Source organism: Dromiciops gliroides, chromosome 1 (genome assembly GCF_019393635.1).
Source record: "Dromiciops gliroides isolate mDroGli1 chromosome 1, mDroGli1.pri, whole genome shotgun sequence".
Taxonomy (NCBI): Eukaryota; Metazoa; Chordata; class Mammalia; order Microbiotheria; family Microbiotheriidae; genus Dromiciops; species Dromiciops gliroides.
In genome coordinates, this window is record NC_057861.1 from 243,698,987 (window position 1) to 243,720,858 (window position 21,872).

Consider the following 21,872-nt stretch of genomic DNA (forward strand, 5'->3'; position numbering starts at 1 on the left):
ATAACAGAGCCCTCAAGAGTTCAGCAAGTCCATGGTTTTGCTCCCAAGGAAAATTGTCATAACAAAACTGTTCAACATTTCTTGCCTAGTTTATAAAAATCTCTGGAGATAGTGAATGCCTTAAAATATTCTTGGACATATGTTGCAATGCCTTGCAACCTTTACAAATGGTTTAAGTTCCTTAAAATCATTATTTTTGAATGAAAGCTTCAGTAAAAACAAATAGTCTAGATTAATGAAAAGGACACTAAATTTAGAAGCAGAAATCCTGAGACCCAGTCTTGTCATTACCATTTACATGGCACATTGTTAAAGTCATGTAACCTCACTGAGCCTCAGCTTCTTTGTCTATAAAATAAGTGTAAGGATAATTGTATTATCTGTCTCTCATGAAGACAGCACTTTGTAAACTTAGTAGTGCTATAGAATTCAGTTTACTAAATGAGGTAGTAATAAATAATGCTCAGAATGGAGGAATGAATGAAAACTCTTATTAGGCACTTATAACACCAAGCCCTTGGATAAATTCTGGGAATATAAATACAAAAGGGAGAGTCCCTAAGGAACAAAATAGTGACTTGCCCAGGGTGACATAGTACCTCCTTATTTTTTTTAATTTAAAAAATTTTATTTTTCCCAATTACATGTAAAATGTTTAATTAACATTCATTTTTAAAAATTGAGTTCCAAATTTTTTCCCTTCCTCTTTCACTGCCCCCCCCTCCCTGAGATGGAAATCAATTTGATATAGATTATACATGTTTAATCATGCAAAACACATTTCCATGAGTCATACTGTAAAAGAAGCCACAGATTCAAAGAAGAAAAAAAAATTTAAAAAGCAAAAATAGTATGTTTGATCCGCATTCAGACTCCATCATTTGTCTCTCTGTAGGTGGATAGCATTTTTCTTCATGAGTCCTTTGGAATTATCTTAGATCATTATATTGCTAAACATAGATAAGTAGTTCACAGTTAATCACTGTACATTATTAATGTTACTGTGCACAATGTTTCCTGGTTTTGCTCACTTCACTTTGTATCAGTTTATGTAAGTCTTTCCAGGTTTTTCTGAAATCAGCCTGTTCATCATTTCTTATAGCACAATAGTATTCCATTACAATCATATGCCACAACTTGTTCAGCCAGTCCCCAATTGAGGGGTATCCCCTCAATTTCCAATATTTTTTTGCCATCACAAAAAAAGAGCTTCTATAAATATTTTTGTACGATAGATCCTTTTCCCTTTTTTGATCTCTTTGGGATACCCTCTTTATTTCAGAGGTTGGTTGGAAGTGAGGTACCTCCCATGTAGTTAGTTATGTTGTTCTAGTCCTTGGATCAGAAGACACAGGAAATTCTGAGTGATGTTCAAAGGGTCTGGTTGCTTCCTGATATCTAGCCTAATGAGAGTCAGAAAGATAAACTTTTTCTTTTTTTCCCCTTAATTTTTGACATTTTAAAAAAGTTTTGAGTTTCAAAGTCTTCCCTTCACTACAGTCCCTCTCCCACCTATTGAGAAGGCAAGCAATAGGCTATCTATGATCCATATGAAGTCACACAAAACATTTCCGTATTAGCCATGGTGCCAAAAAAACAATATGAAGTCACACAAAACATTTCTGTATTAGCCATGTTGCCAAAAAAACAAAACAACCTCCTTCTCCCCACCAAAAAAGGCTGAGTGAAACGTATCCCTCTATCTGTACTCAAGAGTTCATCTGTTCTTTCTCTGAAAATAGAGAGTATTTTTCATTATAAGTCCTTTGGGATCATCTTAGATCACTGTAATGATTAAAGGAGTTTAGTTGTTCACAGCTGAACACTGTTAGAAATATTGTTTTTATGTACAATGTTCCCCTCATTTTATTCATTTAACTTTGCATCAGTTCATATGTCTTCCCAGATTTTTTGAAACAAACCCCCTCATAATTTCTTAATGCATAGCTACCTCCTCTGTGAACTGTTTTTGTCCAGTGAATGAAACAATCAACCCTTTCAACCCCTTTTCACCTTTATATGGTCTACCTTGAACTTCTAGACCAGAGGGTAACAAAGAGGGTATGTGTATATGTGTGTGGGCAGTTGTAAAGGGCTATCTTTCTTCTTCCACTCCATGAGCAGAAAATGGAAACTTTCAGGAGAAGCACATGACAAGAAAACTATGCTTGTCTAGGATACTCTGAGAAGGGAATTTCTGAACTTCTACTTCCTAGCTGTTTTCCTCTTCTTTTGTTTCCTTTTTTGACTATAGGTCTGAAATTAATGATCTTGATAAAGGATATTTCCAGCTTTGTGGATTGTACCTTGTACTTAATCCTTGCCATTTCTATCTCTATAATACCTTATCTCCATTCACATGGCCCCCACTCTAGTTCAGACCCTTGCTACTTCTCAACTGTACTCAACTCTCAATAATCTGAAATTGTAATAAGTCTCCTTATTGGCCTCCCTGCTTCAAGTCTCTTCCCTTTTTAATTTCCACTCAGCCATCAGAGTAATGCTTCTAAAGTGCAAATAATCATGATACACCCTTGCTTAATAAACATCAGTGGCTCCCCAATACCTTCCATCTTGCATTTAAAGTCCTTCATAGATGTTCAAAATTACATTTCCAGGCTTATTATAGAAGACTGTTCCTTATGCAACATTGCAAGAACGAGAATTCTAAGCTCAAGTGTTCCATAGTTTGAGAGTTCAGCATTGATCTCTCAGAGGATGATTTCCCCAACAGCATATAATATGGACATGAAAGAAGACCGTCCAGAAGCTGGAGGATCAAAGCCATGCCATCACATGGGAGAATATCCGGACCTTGCCAATTCTCCTTGATACCACCGAGAGTAGTTTGGGTGCTACAGGTCCAAGGTGAATGGGAAATATTTGTTTGCCATTCCCACAGAGTTTTCACCATTCTCTATATGCCATGACTCTTTCCTGGTAATTGAATGGGCTATTAGAGTGTTTTAGGTTACTGTGTGTGCTCCTGGGCTATGGTAAATTCTCTGAGTCTTTTACATTTCCTGTGCTGGAGTGCCCCAATACCTAATACCCATATTGTGGATTGAGTACCTTTGTAGGGAGGAACTCCTGCTATACACATTTTGAAAACCCTAAACACAAGCTATCTCTAGGCTTTATTTTATATAATGTCCCCACAGTTTTATGGGGAGGAAACAAGTCAAAGAGCCTGTTTGGTCAATCCCCCATGATTAGACCAGGTCTGTGAGAATGCAGGTTCTTAGGTCACCCTGGACCACACAAAACACTACTTCAAACAAAGATCATAAAAATTAAAATAAATCATTTCGGCTACATAAAATGTAAAAGCTTTTGCATGAATAAAATCAATGATGACAATTAGAGAAGAAATCAGATGGCAGGAAAGTCCTTTCATATAATATCTTTAATAAAAGTCTGGAATAAAAAAAAAATATAAGGAATTGACATAAATATGAGACCAGGAGCCATTGCCCAATAAATTTTCAAGGGATAAAACTGACCCATTGCCCAAGAGATAAAAATGGTTAAAGGAAATGATTAAATTTTCAAAAGAAGAATTACAAACTACAAATGACCATATAAAAACATTGTGCCAAATCACTAACAGTAAGAGAAGGACGAGACACTACATCTGCATAGGAATATTTTAGGTAAGGAAATGCTCTCTATCAATACATGTCTCCAGCTTCTCTACAACTCTTTGGGCTGCTTAGAGCAAAGCTTCTTAAACTGTGGCTCGTGACCGATATGGGGTTGCAAAAAATTTGGCAACAGTAAAAGGTTATATATACTTATTTTATATACCTATATACCTGGGATAGCATAAAAAATTTCTCAGGTGAAAAGGGGTCAAGAGTGGAAAAAATTTTAAGAAGCTCTGCTTTAGAGCGCTGAGAGGTTGAACCATTGATTTGTCCATGCTGTTGAAAACCATTATTGAGAATAGCTCTCTAATCACTATGTCATGCTACTTCTAGATATAGAAATAGAAATTTAAAAAAACTCTTAAGTTTACCTCATGCAAAATGGGAAGAATAAAAGGAGACTTGTTAATATTGGAGCAACTGTAAGGAGACAGGCATAGTAATGCATTCATGGTGAAGCTATTAAGCATTTTTACCTCTCTGAAATTCATTTTGCAATGATACCAAAAAAAGTGGCTTAACTGTCTATACTCTATGATCCAATGGTACCACTTCTAGGCATATACCCTAAGGAAGTCAAAGAGAAACAAACATTCAATACCAACCAAAATATTCATTTCAGCACCCTTTTTGTTATCAAAGAATTAGAAATAAATTTGGTGCTTATCAGTTAGGAAATAGCAGAAAAACAACAAAAAGTATACTACATAAATGCAATGTTCCATAAGGAATTATGCAAATGAGCGAATAAGTAAGAAATATGATACAATTTGTATAGATGGAGGCAGAGAAAAATGAACAAAACCAAGAGAACAATATAAACAATGATTCTAAGAGAATAAATGAAATGATTACTAAAAGGTGGCTGAATTCTTATTAATGGAATACTACTTTATAAAGACCCCAGAGGCAAGATAATGAAACTTACTTCCTTGTTCATAGGAAGTGGGGGAAGAGAGGCAAGCTGCTGAACAGAATATTGTATATATTGTCAGACAGGCTCTGCCCTGGATATTTTTACTGAATTGGTTTTCTTTGTCACGAGAAAAGATTCAATCTAGAAGGCAGCAGGAAATCATAGAATCAAAGCATTAAGAGCTAGAAGGCAACCTAGAAGCCATCTACTCTAACCCTCTCATTTCAGAGATGTGGAAATTGAGTCCCTGTGGAGGTTAAGTGACTTGCCCAAAGTCTCACACTTAATTAGTATCAAAGGTGGAATTTGAACCCAGGTCTTCTGATTCCAGAGTCAATGTTCTTTCCAGTTTTCTAGTGACAGAAGGCAAAAGTCATCAAGAAATATAAAAATAAAATATATGATGCTATTGTTATGTTAGAATACATTAGAAGCCAGTTCTTTGGGGAGGTAAGTTTTATTTATTGATTTCTGGGCTTGGGGGCAATGCAGTAAGCCTTAAATAGACTTAAGATAAAGGGTTTTGTTTTTGTTCAGTCATTTTAGTCTTGTCCAACTCTTTGTGACCCCATTTGGGGTTTTCTTGGCAAATATATTGGAGTGATTTTCCATTTCCTTCCCCAGCTCATTTTACAGATAAGTAAACTGAGGCAAACAGGGTTAAGTGCTTCCCCAGGATCACAGACCTAGTAAGTATCTGAGGCTGCATTTGAACTCAGGTCTTCCTGGACTCCAGGTCCAATGCTCAATCTCACTGCACCACCAAGCTGCCTTAAGATAAAGGGTAGCAACTAAGTTTACTTGTACAACTAAAAAGAATCACTCACTTGCTATAATTTATGCTAGTACCATTAATCTACCCTAGAAAATTTAGTTAGTATTAAATAATCTGCTACAATGGGCATATACTTAAGTTCTGATCTTTTGAGCAAAAATTTGTGAGAACACCCCTTCATCCACTGCTAACTCCATTTGAGAACAATTTCATGCTGCCACGCTTGCCACAGCACTAAAATATAGGGTCTACATGCTCTTATGCTACCTGAGAAGAATTTGCAACTGGACCTTCCAATAAAAATGCTGTTGCAGGCCTAAATCAACAAGGCACTAACAATTACATAAAGGTAGGTATATATACCCATCCCTAACACAAAGTGAAGCCTGATAAGCTGAGGCCTAGAGTAAATGCCACTAGAAAAGTGAAGAGTCTTTTTAGAGATTCAGAGAATAGTACTATATTTCTCCAGGCAAGAAAATATCACCTTAAACAGGTTTCCTCCCAAGGGGATAATCACCCAAATATTAAAAATGATGCATAATATTTAGATTAGCCTTCATTTTTAAAATGCCTTCATGTTATGGACTGTGAAACAAACATAATTAGAGAGAAATAATTCAAGGAAGAAAACTATTTTCCATGCTGAGTAGCTTTCAAAAAAAAAAAAAAGGAATGTCTGAAAAAGCTCCAAGAAGCAAGAGAGAAGAGCCAGAAGAACCTTTTGTATACCACCCTCCACAGCTCAGCACCTGAAAATAAATGATTGTAATTGTAAGAAATGCTTCTGTTTCTATGACACTTTCAAGAGCTTTCCTCACAACAATTCTTTGAGGTAAGTATTGAGAAGATGAAAATATGTCATCATTCTAATGCCAACTAAGTCATGGGCCCTCATGGTTTTATACAAATGAGAGTATGACCCAGTTTCCAGTGCTAATTAAATTCACCTGTAACAATGATGGTCTTCAAAGTAGCTGGAATTCCCAGTATGAGTAACAGTAAGCCAATTTGGCTATAACAGAGTAGTGAATGAAAAAGGAATAATGTGGAAGAAATCTAGAAAGTTAGGAGAGGAAGCCATATTAGGAAGGGTTTTAAATGCCAGATGGAAGGACTTGTATTTTATTAAGACATCAGGGAACCACGGATGATTCAGAGCCTTACTGACCAGTGCAAAGCACTGGACTGGGTGGTGGAGATACAAAGAGAATGGAACAATCCTAATCACAAGGAATTTAAAGAGTTAGTTAGAAATGGTCTAAAGATATAGCTAGTCCTTCATACAAAGAAAAGTTCAGTTTCAGAAAAGCTGTCTTCAGGATTTTTATATATCACAACTTCTTCCCCATTGAATCCTAATGTCAAAGATAAATATACATTCCTCACAATTTTTTTTCCCTTCAGATAGAACATTCCACTAAGAATCTTTTAAATGTACTAGGCAAATCGTTTAAAAGGGGAACATCATTAATAAAATATTAACTAATATAACTAAAAATGTTACTTATAATACTGAAATGAAAAAACTAAGTCATATAGCACTAAATGGGAAGGGTTCTGAATATTGACCCATTCACTAGATGACCATGGTTGACAATGGTCGCTATGTTGTTTAATTTCCTTATGGAAATGACTGTGTGAGATGTGTTTCAGTTCAGCTGCTCAGTATTTCACTCTTGTTTGTTATTTTTTTCTATAATAACATTAGGAGTTGAATGATTTTGACCTGTTGTTATACTTACTACAAAAGTATATTAAACACATCTAAAATTTGTTTGTGTCTCAATCTCTCATCTTGAGAGAATAAATATTAACTGACAAAATTTTAATGTGTATTTTCTATAAATTTTAATGATTTTTAACAAGATTTTGAGTAGGCACTGAAGGTGTCATAACATTTCATAAGGTTTAATCTGCTATTTTAAAACAAACAAACCACCTGCCTCCCCCCAACTAATCACATTATCCAATGGTCAGACATTCTATAATTTTTAATGTATCTCAACTTGGCACATGGATAGAAATCTCTTATTGGTAACATATATTTCTTTTTTTGGGGGGGTGGGGCTGGGCAATGAGGGTTAAGTGACTTGCCCAGGGTCACACAGCTACTAAGTGTCAAGTGTCTGAGGCCGGATATGAACTCAGTTCCTCCTGACTCCAGGGCCAGTGATCTATCCACTGCACAACCTAGCTGCCCCGGGAACCATATATTTCTACTTGATCAATTGGCCATCCTTGATGTTCTTTCTCTTTTGTTTTAGAGCACAGTATTTGCCAAGTCTTTCCCAGTCTACTTTGCCCATATCTTCACATCCATTCCCTTATCTCTACTCTAGATGTCATTACCTTAGTTCAAGCTCTCACTGATCTTGCACTTGGATTTATGCAATTGCCTCCTAATTCATCTTTATGCTTCTAATCTCTTCTTTAATCTATTTTCACATGCATTTAAAAATAACCTTAGAATTTGGGTCTGACCACATGACTCCCTGTTCAAAAATCTTTACTGGCTCCTTATGTTCTCCAGAATGTTATTCAAACTCATCTTTCTGATACTTAAAGCCTCCTGCAATTTTGGTCCTGAATAGATATGTTTACAAACATATTTCATATTCTTCTTCTTTGTGCACTCCATGGCACTATAAGTAGACTTTTCTATTAACTCTTTTTTGAATTCAGCTTTCCAAGTTCTGTACTTTCACACAGGTTGTCCTTCATCCCTGGAATTCACTGCCTTTCCATATCTCTATCTCTTAGACGAACTCCTTCAAGCCTCAGCTTAGGTGCTACTTCCCACGCAAAATTTTTGTTAGCTCACAATGGTAAGGGCTTTCTCAATCCTCATATTATTTTAGAATTACTGTATACCTGTTTTACATCTACCTCAAGCTCTTCCTTTCCACCAACTCCTACCATGTTCCTAAAAATAGAAACATTTCCCAATGCTTGAAAAAGGAAAAAAAAAACTTTATTTTGACCTTTCATTTACAACGAACTACTATCCCACCCTTTCCTGATTTTTGGCAAATTTTAAAAATTTGTCTATGGACAATACTTGGTGCCTGCCCTCATTATCATCTCCTTGCATCCCAGCTTTCATTACACTTATACTTGACTGAAATATCTCTCAAGGATTAGCAGTGATCTTCTTAATCATCAAGCCTAGTGGCAACATTTTCAGTCATCTTCTATGGCCTTTTGACACTGCTGACCATCACTTCCTATTCGTATATTCTTTTCTCCTTGGCTTGATAAACACAATTTTCCCCTTGGCTTGATAAACACAGTTTTCCTTCAATCTCTCTAACTGCTTCTCTTTTGCCATAAGTTCTCTTTCAGATGTTCCCCAGGATTCTGTCCTTTATCCTTGTGTCTTTTTCCCCTATGTCTGGTAAATACATTAATTTTCATGGCTTCAACTATCCTCTTTATCCAAATGACTACATATCCAGCCCTAGTTCTATGTTCTTGAGACAACTAGAACAAGTATAAACCTTATTTCACAGGACAGATGGCCACTCTCACATTATTCATACCTATGTAACCATTGCTGTTCTTAGTACATCCCTCTCCTAACCAACTCTCTATATTACTGAGATAATCATCTAATAGGGCAATACTCTCTCTCACCACCAATCCCCTAACTCCCTTTTGATCTGACTACCATACTAATTTTTCTTACATAGTGGTTTGGTAATGGCCCTCTCCAGTCTTCAAATCTTTATTAGTTCCCTATTGCCTATTGAATAAACCTAAAATAGTTAATTGGGTCTATGAAAGCATGATATTATACGAAATAATGCCTTAAGGGAAAATTTATTCCACAGAAACATGGGACTAGAGAGGTCAGTAGAATGACACACTAGGGTTTTGAATTGCTATGCTGGGATGTGGTTTATTTCTAATGTGTTAATGATGTTTTGAGATTGCAAAATGATGCTGGTGTTGGAAATACTATGTGGTACGCGACCATAAAATAGAAACCTACATAAGTCCTTCCCATCCTAACTCTTTCCTACTTTTCCAGTCTTTTTACATTTGCTAATTTTACATATTCTACAAATCAGCCACACTGGCTTCCTTGCTATTCCTTACTGACACTCCATCTCTAACTCTGCCTTTTTGGTGGTGGTCTCTCAGACTTAGAATGGTCTCCCTCCTCATTTAAGCCTTTTTTCTTTCCTTCCCATCTACTGCAAGAGGTAATTCTGAGTTCTCCCCTGCTCCTGCCCCATGGTAGGGTATTTCCTGTGCTTGCCTTCCATTTACATTGTATGTATCTTGTAATACAATATTATTTGCGTATAGTCTCTCCCCTTAAAACGGGAGTTCTTTGAGTGACAACTATGTACAAATAAGATATACAGAGGATAAACTGAAACTTGTCTCAGAAGGAAGCTAAGTTCAACAGCTAAAGAAGTAAAAGAGTCCAGAGACAACCAGAGTTCAGACCAGAGTCCAGGACTTTAACAATGGAGGAATTAACAACACCTTAGATAACATATGGCCTACTAAAAGAAATTACACTCTGGAAAAACAGCATTATTCTGGAAACTTCCAAGATTCAAAATGAAATTCACATTTCTACCCAAATAACTGATACACAACTCCCCACCACTACACAGAAATAAAGCCTACTTTTTTTTCCCCTGGGGCAACAAAGGTTAAGGGTCACACAGCTAGTAAGTGTCAAGTGTCTGAGGCTGGATTTGAACTCAGATTCTCCTGAATCCTGGGCCAGTGCTTTATCCACTGCACTACCTAGCTGCCCCTGCAAAGCCTACTTTCAAAGCAGCAGTATCTATCATAGCTTGGGCCTACTAGGTTGGCTGCTTCTGCTGAGTCTAATGGATGAGCATCAGAACCTGCAGTTGTAGGCCCAGAGTTAGCTAAAGTCATGTTGGAACCTGTCTTCATTCTCTGATAATCTAAGAATCTATTAGAAAAGCAAAAGTTTTAGTCTCAGTAAGCAAACCTAATGTCTCCACAAATGCCACTTCTTAATGCTCACTCCATACTCAATGAGACCTTTATAAGATCAGGGAAAGAAGATTGAATGGTGTCTCTGCTCCTGTAAAGTGAGAGTTCAAAGGTTTAGAATGTACCAGACCAAGGTCTTGGTACTAAAAAGATCTTAGGATTAAGAGGCCATCAGTCATTTAAAGTTTCAGTGGATCTAGAGAAACAAAGACAAGTTTTTACTCCCTTAGGAGATATTGGGTATGCCTTGGGTGGTTTAAAAAGTCTAGCTGGGGAAAATTTCAGTGATCCAGAGGCATTAGAGGTTTGGGGGATGAAGATATTTACAGAAAGTTCATGAGAATAATTCTGTTGGAAAGTCTTACGAATAAGTCCACACGTGCCCTAAAACTGACCACCTATATACAGGAAGAATGTATTTTAGTAACAATACAATATAACATAGGCATTGCTGCTACTATTCTATGAAGCCAACATTATAAAATGATCCCGTTGTATTAGGAAAACTATTTGAGATAGTTCACTTCAAAAGTAATATATTAAATGATATCCAATCAGACAGCAACAGTTAATGAACCTACCTAAGAGTCAACAGAATCAAAATGTCACACCATCATCAAAGAGAGTAAAGAATAATGTTTTCCACAACTTGTCTTTTTTACTTATTAAAGGGAATATAGACAGAAAATGGCAAGTTAGACCCCATTCAATGTCTGATTAAATCCCTTACTTTGTAATGTATTAAAAACGTATTACACTCAAATCTATTCTAAAAATTCTTAGAGACAGAAATATAAAGTCCATTTAAGGAAAAGAGGAAAAAAGGAGTTTAAATTCAGTTAGAAACTAATATTTCCTGATATATGCCCTGTTTCATTCAAGCATGAAAAAGGAAAAAGCAAATCCATAAAATGAAGAAAAACTGACAGAATGGAATAAAAACTACCAAGTATAATTTAAAATGAAGGAAACCACACATATTGAATCAGATAAAAAAGATACCTTACTAAGAAATGGAAACCTGAACAAGAAGATAGCTACGTTGGTTCTACTTCAATGATTAACACAGAATATATACTATACCATGTAGAAAAGTGAAATATTTCACTTTATCAGGCAGAATTTTTTCCTCCCCTGATGCTTACAATTGTTTGTTAGCAAGCACAAAAACATCTATGTGTGGATCTTGGCACTGGTGATGCCTCATTTTAAACATGTGGCAATAGCTCAGTGAGTGAGGTTTTGAAAACTATAACTAATGAAATGACCCGGAGTTACAAAATAAGCTGGTGGTTTAAGTTTTGGCCAGATGAAACCACTTCATTGGCTTGGACTGCTAGCCTAAAAACAAAATAAAAACAAACAAAAGCAAGCCAAAAAGAAATCAAAGGATAACAGAATAAGTTCACTCACTTTTGACAGTCTCTTGTCCTGGTGGTACCTTTTCTTTAGCAAAAGTTTTTAAAATGCTATCAATGACTTCCATAAAACTATTAGGATGATAAAGGAAGCTTGGGTTTGGGTAATTTAAAAAAAAACAACAACAAGAACAGAAACTCTGTTTTTCCACAGCTGCAAATATAGATACACTTATAACAACTTCTAAATCTATTATCCATTGGAGAATATCTTACTTGTATTTTGAACCTTTTCAGTCTATTGGCCAGGCTTCAAAATATAAGGGGAAGTAAAGTCAGAAGCCCTAAGATCAAATCCTGTGTCAACTTGTATGATGGTTAACAAGTCATTTTAAGCTTTCTAGGCTATGGCTTCTCATCTGTAAAATGAGAGGGATTAGTCTAGCTAAGGTATTTTCCAGCTCTAAAGTTATCATCCTTTGACTATCTTCAACACCATTTGTACTTTATTTGCAATATAAAGTTCATCTAATGTAAACAATGATTCCAAAATAAAACCACTTAGTCTATGTTTATGAAACTCATTATGGGGAGTCAGCTAAGATTCTATGTGAATTCTAAAAATAAAAGTCACGGAATCACTTCAGAATATTGTATAGAGAAGTTACAGTATAACTTCAGAATATAGTATAGAAAGAAAAGATCTTATAATAAAAAACAACAACAACAACAAATAATGCCTAGATTACAGAAAGCGTTCTAGGGTAGTGATAAGTGAAGATGTTCACTCTAAGAGAAGTCACAGAAAAATTAATTATATCATGAAGAGATTTGGGAGGGCAGGAGAAAAGAGAAATAAGGGCAAAGGAGAGGATTTTTTCTGTATCAATGAAAAAAGATCTCAAGCTTCTCTCTGAAATAAAACCCTGTCTTTTTAACTCAGTTTCTTCTAGTAATGCTGTATGGATAGGACTCATCAAACACAAGGATATTAATCAACAGAAGGAGAAGATTAAAGATAGAGTACAGACACATTTATATACACTGGGAAAGTAAAAGGGTAGACAAATGTCTAAAGATCTGAAAATAAGGTATACTTTTTTAAAAAAAGGACACCTATATATAGTCTATCTTTCATAAGTATACACAATAAAGATACATATGTCAGTTAGATCCCATCATATTAAAAACCACCTGTTTTCTAGGAGGGCTTGAAATCAAGACCTTTGATTTCATTACAATAAGGAACTGCTAGGGTGGAGACATCTCCAGAAATTCAGATCAGTAATGTGTCTTTAACATATGGCATGAGAGTTGCCAGGGTCACTCAAAAGTTAAGCATGCTGTTTCTGGCCACACAGCCAGTGTGTCAGAGGCAGGAAGTGAAACCGTATCTTCTCAACTATGAGATGCCACAGGGCTTCTCACATCCTATCTGAAGGATCAAACAGGGAAGGAAAAACTGTATCTATTCATGAAAATCTGATATATTTTACATATACATACAACCTATACAAAGACATGCAAGATAAAAATGTGTTTTGACAGATCTTCTACAAAGCCTTACTCAGATAACTTTTAAAATGCTTTTACTATCTTTTATTTTTATATCATATTCATTTTATACCATATTCCCCCTTCCCTTCCAGAGAATCCCAACTATTCAGCAAACCTGATGCTTCTCTTAATTTAGTTTAAGATCTCATTAGCTTTTCTGGTTGTCTCATCAGAGCACTGACTCATACTGAGCATGAAGTCCACTAAAACTACCAGGTCTTTTTTAGACCAAGTGCTAACTTGTGCCTACCACATATCATATTTGAGAAGCTGATTTCTTTTTGTACCTTAGTGTAAGCATTGATTTTCATGTGATTCAACCTAATTCTTTAACCTGTCAAGATACTTTTGGATGCTGACTTGAACCAGCTTTATGTCATTCACAAATCTGATGAGCATACCATCCATGTCTTTATCCAAGTAATTCACAAAAATGTTTACAAGAACAGGGCTAAGTACAGCTACCTGGGTTAAAAAACAGAATGACTCCTGCCATGCTAACTTTAAACAACTAACAATTACTATCTGAGTTCTTCCAGTCAATCAGTTCTGGACCTAACTGGATTACTGTCTAATCCATATCTCTTCACATTCTCCCCAAGAATAGCATGAGATGTGTTTGATAAAAGCTGGAGAAAATTAATCTACAGCACTCCTTCATCTATTAACTTAGTAATCCTGTCAAAAAAGAAAATGTAATTAGTCTGGAATGCACAATTCTTGATGATGTTAGGTCGGATCATTTTTAATCACCATTTTCTTTTCTATATATTTACCAACCATTGCCTCAATGATCTGTTCTAGAATTTTCCCCAGAAAGCCAAGTCAAGCTTTATCACCTGGAAAGTGTAATTTCTATTCTCTTCCTTTGTTTTGAGAATTTGGATATTTGATTTTTCTCCAATTCTTTGGTACCCCTCTTTAATCTTTTATTACCAACTGCCTACCAGAAATCTACTCCTGGATGTGTATTACATTATCTCAAATTCAACATATCTCAAGTAAAATTCATTGTATTTTCCCTCAAACTCATCCATGCTCCAACCTTTCTCACATCTACTAATGGTCATATTTTCAATCATCCCAGTTTGCAATTCCTCTAGGGTTATCCTCGAGAGTACCCTCTCTCCCAACCCCCATATCCAATTAGTTGTGAAGTCTTGTCAATCCTCCTCAACATCTCTTGCATCTGTCACCTTTTTTCTAGCTACTTATAAAGCCTTTCCCTTGGATCAGGCCCTTATCATCTATCAACCGAGCTATTACAATAGCCTATTAATTGGTTTTTCTGCCTCTGGTTACTCCTCCAATTTGTCCTTCACACAGCTAACAAATTGGTGTTCCTAAAGCACAACTATATGTAGAATGGACAGGGGAGACTTGAGGCAGGAAGACCAATCAGAAGGTTACTGCAATAGTCGAGGCAAGAGGTGAGGGGTCTTTATGATCATTCTCTCTTTCCCAAAATTAATTTGTATTATTCTGAATGAGCTTTTTACTCACTATATATTTCCTATTTATATTCTAAACAGCTTATTTGCACATAGTTGCTTGCATGTTGTCTCTACTTTTAGATAGTGAGCTCCTCAAGGGCAGGCCTTTTCTTTTACCTTTCTTTGTATTCCCCCGCACTAAGTACAGTAGTGCACACAGTAGGCATTTAATAAGTGTTTATTGGCTGACTTTGTACAGGCCAGAAGAATGAAAAGCTCTGTTAGGGCAGGGACTTCTTTGTCAACTCAATGAGCATTTACTAAGTGTCTACTATGTGCCTGGCACTGGGTTAAACCGGAAGATACAAACAAAGTCTTGTGATTGTCTTCATATTCCCAGTGCTTAGCACAGGGTCTTACACACAAGTATATTCTTTTTTTCCCCGTGGGGCAATGGGGGTTAAGTGATTTGCCCAGGGTCACACAGCTAGTAGGTGTCAAGTGTCTAAGGCCAGATTTAAACTCAGGTACTCCTGAATCCAGGGCCGGTGCTTTATCCACTAAGCCACCTAGCTGCCCCAGTAGATTCTTAATAAATGTTTATTGAATTAAATTGGATTGAAATAGAGTTAGAATGTAATTACTCAAATTGGACTTAGTCTAATGTATCATGATTTCCTACACATTTGGGAATTATCGATGCCTGCCTACGGATAAGAACACTAATGATGTTCTCTGACATGGCAATAATTTAAATGAAACATACAATCATTCTGAAATAAAGACAATCCATGCAATTAGATGGATGTAGTCAACTCACAGATTGATATAAAGGAGACTTCAGGATGCTCTTGAAATGAGGCATAGAGACATATATGATGGTATTATATTTTAAATTATAATATGCTTCTCACCTGGTCTTCTTCTCCACCACCTTCTTCATCATACTTCAAAATATTGTCTCTTACATCATCTTCTGGGTCGATCAAAAGCTGTTTGGCTTGACGTTCCTTATCCCGACGTTTCATCCATACAACAAACATTAATACCAGAACTAGTAGCAAAGTGAAGGAAGAAAAATATAATAGGATTATTATTTCTAGATCCTTAAAACTTTTATCATGTTTTTAAGGCAAAGACTTTTTTTTAGTAATTCCCATATACATTATGTAATTTAATCTTCACAGCCAGCAGTCAAGCAGGTCAAACAGTCCTCATTTTGTATCTGAGGAAAACAGCAATTCAATGAAATTAAGTGAGTTGCCCACGGCCACATGGCTAGAGAAGCTAGAAGAATTTAGACATTTCCTCTGTACCATATTGCCTTTCCTTTTCAAATTCAATTTGCAAATTTCAGATTAGTTGACTTGAAAATAATTAGTTCATATGTTAGAATACCTTTAGGACCTTCATAATTCATACTTCACATTATTTTATGCCAGGCCAAGGACTTGTAATTCTCCAAAGGGGTTGATGTTACATAAAATCAGCTCCAGTGTACTTTCCATTTTAGTTTGTTAAAAAACATTGATTAAAATTCTCCCCTAAATTAATCTCACACTTTGTCACAATTCATCCTTTGTCTAGGCTTTCTTTTCAAGCTAAAACCTACAAGTTTGCATTTCAGTTGGAAAAGAAATCTCTCCCTGACTCTACATCTAGGAACAAGCCTTTTTTAAAAAACCTAAGGAGATCACTTTACATCCTGAAGGAAAAAAAAAATTTAATGACCACCATTTTAGCACATTTTTACTATTGGTCATAAAAATAAATATCTTTCTTTTAAAGCCAGATACATGATTTCATTTGGCATTGTTCTGTTGGTAAATCTAATGTGAATGGATTATGAGTAAAGCACAGAGGTTTCAAATTATAGCCCAAAGTGTAGGACATACACTCCCCCCTTCCTGCTCCTTATATAGCAATTGCTTGGGGAAAAAAAAGAGTGAAATGTAAAATTACCAGACCACTTGTAAATGGAGAAAGCATAAAGGAAATAGCTGACATTTTCAAAAAGTGATTGGTGCATAACATGTTCACACAATAAACCAAGTCCCACTACAACTCTACAATAAAACACAGAGCCTAGGCAATTTATTTTTTAAACCTCTATACTTAGAAGTGGTGCCAAAAGTACCTTCCAATGGCTAATTTCCTGAATTCCACTGAACTGATGATGGGAAAGTGACTCTAAAAAAGGTACTCTTTTGATCTAATTTCATTATAACGTTAGGCACTTAGTTGAACTATGTAATATTTTCTATTATCAATTTCAATACAAGTATGCATATATATATATACATATATACATATGTATATATGGGAAAAGGGACTCTTATGAAGCACTTCAGAAACACACACTTTGGTCTTTATATAATCGGCACAAGTTGTTTATTGATTTTATGTGGAGGAATGCAAATGGAAGCAATATCCTTATTTTCTTAAATTATAAAGAAATGCTATAACATTCAACCCATATTATAAGTGCTAAAAAGTCTGAAATGTTCAACACATTGTCGTGTGTGTGTGTGCATGTGCGTGTGCGTGCGTGCGTGTGTGTGTGTGCATGTGCGTGTGCGTGTGCATGCGTGCGTGTGTGTGTGTGTGTGTGTGAGATATAAAAATTATATCACCTAATGCTTTGGTAAAAAATATTTTAGACAGTCCTACAAATCCTCATGTTCTTTTTCAAATTTAGACCTCACTCTCTCAGCTGTAATGGCAGAGAAAATGTTCAGGAAGCTAGAAGAGGTATCTTTGAATGAAACAACTTTTTGCCAGATAAATTGTAGGATCATATTTGTTTTTGTAATTAAAAATCCTTATTTCTGATGTAGAGCTATGTACTTTAAGAGTTATGTACTGGGGCAGCTAGGTGGCGCAGTTGACAGACCACTGGCCTTGGATTCAGGAGGACCTGAGTTCAAATCCAGCCTCAGACACTTGACACTTATTAGCTCTGTGACCCTGGGCAAGTCACTTAACCCCAATTGCCTCACCCTGCCCCCCCCCCCAAAAAAAAAGAAAAAAGAAAAAGTTTTGTACTTACTGAGTAAGATGATGATACAAAGTAGAATCGCAATAATAGCACCTGTTCCAAGTCCAGCACCCACAATTCGATCAACGTCAGTACAATCTCCATTGGAGTCACACTGGCAAACTTTCACTCGGAGAACAGAAGTGTTGGATTTGGGAGGATTTCCTGAATCAGTGATTATTATTGGAACTTCATAGATACCAGCCTCAAGAAATTTTATTTTTAAATTGAGCTGAGCAAAATCACCTATTTTTAAAAGAAAAAAAATGTTATGAATTTAATTCATTGTATGTGCAAAAAATAAGATTCTATGATCTATGTTAAGAAAAGCTAAATTTATACGAAGATTGATTACAGCCCTGAAGGTAGTAGAATTATTTTTCTTTCCATTTTAGTTTTCCCAAAAATATACTAGTAGCATTTTCTTTGAAGGTATTTTGAAACAATATCTTATTTCATGGGTCATCACTGACAAAAACCCATTACCAAGTGCCCAGACTTCTAACTTTTAGTTTTTCCTTATTCAGTTAAACTACTCTTCCAATATCACTTTATTGGAAACCTTTTCATCTTGGCAACACCTAGTAGAGATTATATTCCATGGCTATTGTCTTTGAGATACCAGTCTTTGAGATCAGCCTTGAAGAATTATCTTATTTTAAACCTGACATATTGGTTAAGATATTTTTAATCACAGAAGATTTAAGGATGAAATAGATTTTCTGTTATAAAAACCTCTTATCCACAAATACATCCAAGCAATTAACTAGCTTTTACCATTAAGCCGAGTGATGGTCCAATTCCTCTTGATACTTGCTGGAGACATAGGAAGATCAAAAGCAAATGGTCCAGCATTTGGATCAATGTCATAATCAAGTGCTGTGATGTTAATTGAATTGGGGTCTGGAGTTTCACAGGTCTCTGCCTCTTGAGGTAACACTTGGGGAGCATTGTCATTAATGTCAAGTAAATAAATTTGCAGTGTGCCAGTTCCACTCATAGGAGGAATTCCTTGGAGGGGAAATAAAGATAAAACAATTTAATGATGATAATAATAATGATAAAAAACCAACTGTTAATAAGTTTTGCTACTGTGAAGTACTTAAAACCTCCAATTTCCTGTCCTTATATCTTGGCAGCCTTTCAAAAACTCCAATGCCCAGGTACCAGGGCTGAATGCTATTGGGTACCTGGGTCTCTTGCTTGGCTCACTCATAAGGAGGACTGAGCTGTCACTCCTGTTCCAGAATGATAATGTGATCATTACTACCAACAATGCACTGTGGCCTCATGCAACCACTGCCTCATAGTCCATTCTATGTAGTATCTAGCATGTTTTTAGCATTGTGTGATGATGTAGTGAGGAACAAAAAATATAAATGACCCCAGCCAAGGCAAGATACCGCTGCATAGATTCAATGTGAGGTCATTTTTAAAAAACAAAATGTAAAACTATCCCCAATCTTGTCTATGCCTCCTCAGTGGAGGGCATTGCCTCCCTCATTAAATATTCCTAGGGCTCTCCTTTGCTCCTATCACATTCTACCAGGCATTATATTTGATTTGTGTATCTTCACCCCATCTCCCTAGACTTAACATTCTTTTTTTTTTTTTTTTTTGCAGGGCAATGGGGGTTAAGTGACTTGCCCAGGGTCACACAGCTAGTAAGTGTCTGAGGCCGGTGCTTTATCCACTGCGTCACCTAGCCGCCCCTAGACTTAACATTCTTGAGGGTAGGGAGTACTTTCATTGTTGGTTGTTTTTTCAGCTTAGTATTGTTACAGTCTAAAAGGCTGAATCAGAGTCTGGTGATCTGGTTTAGAGTAGATTAAATAAAGAATCATATGTCTTAATCTAGGAAAGTACCTCCAAAAACTTATCTGGTCCAGCATCCTGCCTTCAGACAGGATATATGACTGACCCATGCCTGTAGAGTTTGGAAACAGGTAAGGAAGTTAGAGATGAAGTGCCACATATAGTTCTAATGAATGAGAAGATTATTGTTGGGCGAGGTTAATTTGGGAACACTTTTGTGGAAAAGATGAATTGCCCTGAGAAACAAAGGATCTGAACCAAATGCCAGGAGACGGCCATGGTGTATGACAATAACTGGCAAGAATAGAAAGGGAAATGAACTCATATGGGCAGCATGTTTTAGGGACCTTCCCAACTGAAGCAAAGATGGGTTGATAAAGCATGAAAAAAAATAGGTGAAGCCAGGTGACAAATGTGTTTATCACAGAATCAATCTGAAGAGCTGGAAGGTATCTCAGCCACCATCTAATCCAAATCATACATGAAAGGCATTCTCACTATCACACACCTGACTGGCGGTTATCCAGTCTCTGCTCTAAGGACCCCAAGGAGCGGGAAGTCACCACCTCTGGAGGCAGCTGATTCCACTTTGGGGGAGCTCCAACTGTTAGGAAGATTTTACTGACATCAAACCCAAATGTGCCTCTCTAACTTCCACCTGTTGCTCCTGGTTCTGGGGTCTGGGACCATGGAGGGGGAAAAAGACCAAATTCCTCTTTACCATAGCAATCCTTCAAATACGTGAATGACACAACCATTTTTTTTAACCTCCACAAGTCTTCTTTTCCAGGCTTAAGTATCTGTAGTTCCTTCAACCCAATGGATTCCCACAGATCAGGCACCCAAGACATTTGCCATCCTATCCTGATCACCCTATTCTGGGCATTCTCTGTTTCATCAGTGTACTTCTTAAACCATGGCACCCAGAACTGAGCTCCAGATAAAGTCTGATGATGGTACTGTGTTATGGGACTGTCACCTGTTTAGTTCAACAAGTTGCTGTTTCTCTTAATTTCTCAGTTGAAGAATTTTAAGCTACTTTTTCTTCCTTGTACCACATATAGTGTTGGTTAGAATTGATTGATGGATGAATAATCCATATGGAAATTTTAAAAAATACCCACAAACATTTAAGGTGCTTTAAATCTTATACACAGAGACACATATAAAAATATAACTATCAATAATAAAAATGCTATAAATTTTAAAGTTATACATACATATATACAATACACAAATATACACATGTACATGAGTATACATGTATGTGCTACACATATGTACAAATATGTACTGGCATGTATATATAAATACATAATATAATACCTCCCCCATAACATTAAACATTAAAAACTGAGTAAGGCATTGATGTATCCCTTTTTCAGTGAAACACATGCCTTCCAGTATATGGAGTTCATAATTCTAATGCACAGATACTGTGGTTGTTGGTGGATTTTGGAGGGGTGGAGGTGAGGATAGGGTATATCCTAAGGGTTTTCATGATTTTTCAAAATCAAAACTCCAACCTATATTTTCTATATTTATTTTACATATATTCTATATATACATCTTTATTATATACACATACATATATACATATAGATATATAGTTATATATCATATACGTATACAAGTATATATGTATGTGTGTATATATGTGTATACACCAATCCACAGAAAGTACTGTGTGCATTTGTAAATGCATATACATATATGTGTGTATATACCCCCATGTATGTATAATGTGTAGTTGCACATACCATAGAAAGAGTGAGAAAGAAATATGTAAAAAAGCCTTAAAAGTAGAAAAAAATTCATATACCTTTTGTGTCTGACCATCATATTTCAATTAACCACATATAACCATGAACTCAGAAAAAATAAAAATCAAAGAATGCCCCCAAGATGCCAAATTAAGGCATACATGTCTGAACCTATGCACACATCCCCCAAACCTCTCTATACAAATATACCTTAAGAACTATAGTTTTTAGTTCCTAAGAGGAGAGGAAGCTATCTCTTACTCATGGACAGGATAAAACAAGAGTAAACGCTTCCATTGTTGACTGACCTAAGGATTCACTCTTGAAAGGCCAGAGTAGAAACTGTTCCAATCAAAGTTGTCACTAAAACTTTTTTTTTGAACACCAACTTATATGGCAGCAGAGCCAAGAGATATCTGTTACACTGGATCTATCATCAAGGACATTTGCTATTAAAAAGTAATCTATCTGAAATGTATATTACACATTCCTTAGGAGAGATCTTGGAAACAGTTCTTCTGGAAAGTTATGGTGGGATTTTTAAAAATAACTATGCATATCTTAATAGAATTTAAGAGAAATGGA

The 21,872-nt window shown here is 36.0% G+C and overlaps 1 protein-coding gene across 1 annotated transcript in view; it reads right to left on the minus strand.

The window, feature by feature from the left end:
- Positions 1 to 21,872, minus strand: part of CDH2 (cadherin 2) — a 264,972-nt gene that overhangs the window by 22,702 nt on the left and 220,398 nt on the right. Inside the window, 3 exon segments of the mRNA XM_043993604.1 lie at positions 15,587 to 15,726; positions 17,722 to 17,955; positions 18,487 to 18,720. Coding sequence (XP_043849539.1) covers positions 15,587 to 15,726; positions 17,722 to 17,955; positions 18,487 to 18,720 — 608 coding nt within the window.